This window comes from Cicer arietinum, chromosome 1 (genome assembly GCF_000331145.2).
Source record: "Cicer arietinum cultivar CDC Frontier isolate Library 1 chromosome 1, Cicar.CDCFrontier_v2.0, whole genome shotgun sequence".
In the NCBI taxonomy this organism is placed as follows: Eukaryota; Viridiplantae; Streptophyta; class Magnoliopsida; order Fabales; family Fabaceae; genus Cicer; species Cicer arietinum.
The window spans coordinates 25,597,918-25,602,450 of NC_021160.2; the positions used below are offsets into that span (position 1 = coordinate 25,597,918).

Below are 4,533 nucleotides of genomic sequence, written 5' to 3' on the forward strand. Positions count from 1 at the left end.
TTATAAGTCAACATAGATTAATCTGGAAAAAAACAAAAAGAAAGACCACATGAGACTATCTATCACTTGAGATTTGAGAAACTCAGTGTTCATACACATTCAAACTTCTAGCACTTAATTGGACATACAAAGAGGGCATTTATGAGTTGGGGGTATAGAAAACCATTTAGTTTGCCTGCTACATGAATGAAACGTTTTTGACAAATTAATTTATTCCTATTCCTAGCATTTTCTTTCAAACTTTTGTTGCTGTATTTCCTTTAGACCACTTGTGACTTTTTTTTTTTTTTTGTGATATAAACAAATCAGTTTAAATGGAATATATGTATTCTAAATTAAATTCTATACAACACCTTTCTCGGTTGCAGTAAGGTTGAGTTTAATTTCGTTCTTATTTCTTTTTTATGAACTAATGATAAGAGAAGAATTTAGCCTTATTAATGCCCACCATTCTATTTTTATTGTGTCCTTTATTCAATGGATCTGAGTTATACACAACCCACATCACAAACCTTTGTCATATTCTTCATTTAGTCTCTCAATAATGTTACAATCTAGCTATTAAATGTCACCTTGATCGGTTTGAATTATACTTTAGACAACCTTGATGAATTTGAATTACACTTTAGACTACGCAGGATTCATGATTTAGTCCTATAAAATTTTGTTCTCTATGTCATACAAAAAACTGATATATATAACGTAAAATCTAGTTTGACTATTAAAAAATTTAGTTTGACTATTAAAATGCTTCAAATAACACAAGTGTTTGCTCTAGTTGCGAAGCTGGTGCGTACTGACCAGCTCCTCTTATGGTGGCAAATGATAAACTGTCACCATAAACCTGTGTAAATCCTACAACCTAAATAACAAAATACTAAAATAAGTTAATCTTTTAGATATGAATGATTCCAATGACAAAGTGAAACTTAAAGAGAATTAGATCGTTGATTTTTAGCTCAACCACCAGCACATAATCAATAAATCCATAAAATAAAAATCTTCTATATTTACAAATATATACCTTTATTCCATTATACCATGGTCTAAGGATTGTAGGCCAATGAATGGGATGACGAAATCTTGATCTCCACTATACAAGAAATAGTTATGCGTAAAAAACATCTAGAACATGGACAACCCAAAGACAAGAGTATGATGTCATGGACTAACTAAAAAGTTAGAGAGAAAAACTAACTAACCTAAATACCATCACTCTGACACCTGATTTAACAAGTGCCCCTAATAGAGATATGGTTGGATTATCAAAACTTTTGTTGTCATACCGGATAACTTTATAATAAAATGAAAATGATATTAGAATTCGAAATAAATCTGATAAACCTGAACTTATTTCCAATTTGAAAGATAATTCGGAAGTCCATTTATTACAAAGACAAAATGGGTGATTATTGAATTTAATTTGACTTTATTCCATCAATCTAAATGACATCTATGGTATTTTGAAGTTATAATTAAGTTTTAAACTCTAATGATGAGTCAGGTTTCAACTGATAAATCTTACCCACTACAAGATTTTCAATAGGCGAACCTAGTATGAAGAGCTTTTTGTACTTCTTTTTTATTCAAGTACGCAAATATTTTGTCTTCAAGACAAAAAGCTCTCTTGTTTTCTTCTTGCTAACCAAATATAATAGAAAGCATAACAAAATGAACCAAAAAAATAAAAACAAAAGAGAGTTTAGATTTAAAGGGAAGGGATTATACAACTGGAGTCCAAGTATGTTGTAATGGTGGTAGGCACCCATCGTGACTAACATCAAACTGATCGACGTAGCTACCAACCTATACATAAATAATAAGGTGTCAGCTTAACGGCAGAGTTTTATCGTCTATGTTCAAATAACATAATACAAAAAAATATATCTACTAACCTCCATACTCAATCTCTTGTTAACTTTTACATATGTGGAACTAGGCGTTCTACTTCGATATTCTCTTTTAATTTGGGAATAGTTGCAAACTTTAATGAGTAACTCATAGGTTGAATATGATATCAACCCATGAGACCGTAAAAATTGTCCTCTAGAGTTGTAATTTGTGTTAAACTCTAGAAGGGGTTTCCTATCTGCAACATCAATAGAGGAATCAATGTTATTTGTATCAACTAAAATGTTTCTTCTATAAAACACAACATAATGTTATCGTATAACAATTATAAATTTTATTTCATATACTTGTACTCACAACTATTCCTTTTAAAGTTATATTGGTTTTGGTATGTACAATGAGTGCTGCAAGTTGAGGTGCAAAGTGACCTGAAACAAAATGATGTATTATCATCAAATATAAAAATCAAAATAAAAATTATATTCATATAACACAAAATCAAAATACTACCTACATATCCCTCCCCTGTGATGAAGAACTCGTTGTTTTAGTAATGTGGAAACTTTGTGAACCAACATTGTAAAAAAACAAGATTACCTCTTGTTGTATATTATAGAGATAGTGTCAAACATTAACAAAGTTGATATCATTATATGAATTCAAAACAAGTAAAAGTGGATTATTTGATGAGTACATGAATTAAGTGAATTATGGTTTTTTTTTAATAATTAAGTGAATTGTGTAGAAATTGTGTTTTATATGAAGCAATCTACTTTTACATTTACCTCTCTAAAATCAAATTTGGTTTAAACAAAATGAAAATTTTTCAACTCAACACAAATTATTTTAATCACTTATATTTATTTAATCTGAGTTAAACAAAAGCAGAAGAAAACAAAGTCTACTCTCTGTAGTTTATGAAACTGTAATTTATTGGTTTATTATAAATAAGTTCAACTCAACATATGAAGAATTATTCTCTTGTTAATTTCCACAAGAAAAATTAAACATACATGTCATGTCACAGGTCACATAGTTATAGAAGGATTTGTTGGTGGAGTATGAAAACCCAACGCCAGCGGGTGATTCCAAATAGAGCATGTTTGTCTCTACAAGGTTATCAAAATAGAAAACAAATTTAGGTATGCACAAAAATGTTACTAAAATTCAACGAAATTGATTTTTCTAATTACCTTTGTTCCAACTGTAGGCATTCTTAACCAAACATTTGTCAGTTGGTTTAAAAGGATCATGCTCCATGAAAGCTCCAAGTCCAACAAAAGTACAACCCAGTCCTTAAAAACACACAACATATTGTCAAATACATTAACTTTCAAATTAACAATTTTTATTATTTTTTAATTGCATTGATTGAATTCATATTACCTCCAGTGATTGACTCCATATTCCCTCCGTGTAGCCACATAACTATTGGCTTTAAAGTTAGGTGAACATCTGCTTCAACAAAATAATAAAATAAAAATCTTTTTTGAGTTTCATCTATAGTGATATAACTAGTGTATTGGTGGAATTCCGCATTTGGTTGCTGGGGTAAATTGGTTATCTTTTTACTGTGAGAATCAACGTAGAAGAGTGATGAGTAAGAGAGAGATGAAAAAAGAAAAGAAAAAACATAGAGTAAATGAAAGTAGTAATGAAGAAACTATAAAAGAAATGTTTTTCGTTTTGTAGTCTCTAGTATGAATTGCAAATAAAAAACTAAATATTGTGAGATGTGATATTAATAGAGAAATGAAGAGATGTGATATTAATAAAGCTTTGGGTAGACGATATAAATAAGGAAAGTGATATTAATAAGGTTCGAGGTAGATGATATTAAAAGTATGTTAAATGAAAGTATTTTTGTGAGTAGAGACTAAAGGTAAGTTTAGTGGGAATAGCTTTATGAGTGGAATTAAAAGTAAGTTGAGTGAGAATAATATTGTGAGTGGAGAGTAAAAATAAATTGAATAAGAATAATTTTTTTTTTTGTGAGTGAAAAAAAGTTGAATTGGAATAATTGAGTGGAATCAAAAGTAAATTTAGTGGGAATAATTTTGTGAGTGGAAAGTAAAAGTAAGTTGAGTGAGAATAATTTTTTGTGAGTAGAAAGTAAAAGTAAGTTGAGTGGGAATAATTTTGTGAATGGAATCAAAAGTAAATTGTGTAGGAATAAGTTTGTCAGTGAGTGGGAATAAGTTTGTGAGTGGAAAGTAAAAATAAGTTGAGTGGGAATAATTTTTTGTGAGTAGAAAGTAAAAGTAAGTTGAGTGGGAATAATTTTGTGAATGAAGAGTAAAAATAAATTGAATGAGAATAACTTTTTGTGAGTGGAATCAATCATTCAATTTTACATCAATATTTTCAAGATCTAAAACAATTTTATTAAACTCATCAATATGATCTTCATTTGACCTGCCAGATTGAATCTTTAAAGTATATATTTTTTGTTTTAAGTATAAACAATTTTCTAATGATTTGTCATATATAAAGATTCTAACTTGAGCCAAATGCCTATTATAGAGGTCTCCTTTGACATTTCCCTCAAAATCTTATCTCCAAGACTCAAGAATAAAGCACTATGAGCCTTGTTTATGATATCCTTCTTCTCATTTTCTAGAAGTGTGGATGTCATGTCTTTCTCTCCTGTCAGTGCTTCTGCTAAACCTCGAGGAACCATCA

The 4,533-nt window shown here is 29.5% G+C and overlaps 1 protein-coding gene across 1 annotated transcript; it reads right to left on the reverse strand.

The window, feature by feature from the left end:
- Positions 1 to 1,406: 1,406 nt before the first annotated feature.
- Positions 1,407 to 3,630, reverse strand: LOC101501322 (serine carboxypeptidase-like 46). The gene is made up of 6 exons (XM_012719314.3): positions 3,238 to 3,630; positions 3,045 to 3,146; positions 2,865 to 2,960; positions 2,209 to 2,279; positions 1,896 to 2,089; positions 1,407 to 1,806 (listed from the first exon to the last, which is right to left on the reverse strand). Exons 1-5 carry the CDS (start codon positions 3,275 to 3,277, stop codon positions 2,072 to 2,074), a joined length of 327 nt encoding a protein of 108 aa, XP_012574768.1. The 5' UTR covers positions 3,278 to 3,630; the 3' UTR covers positions 1,407 to 1,806; positions 1,896 to 2,071.
- Between the last annotated feature and the right edge of the window lie 903 nt (positions 3,631 to 4,533).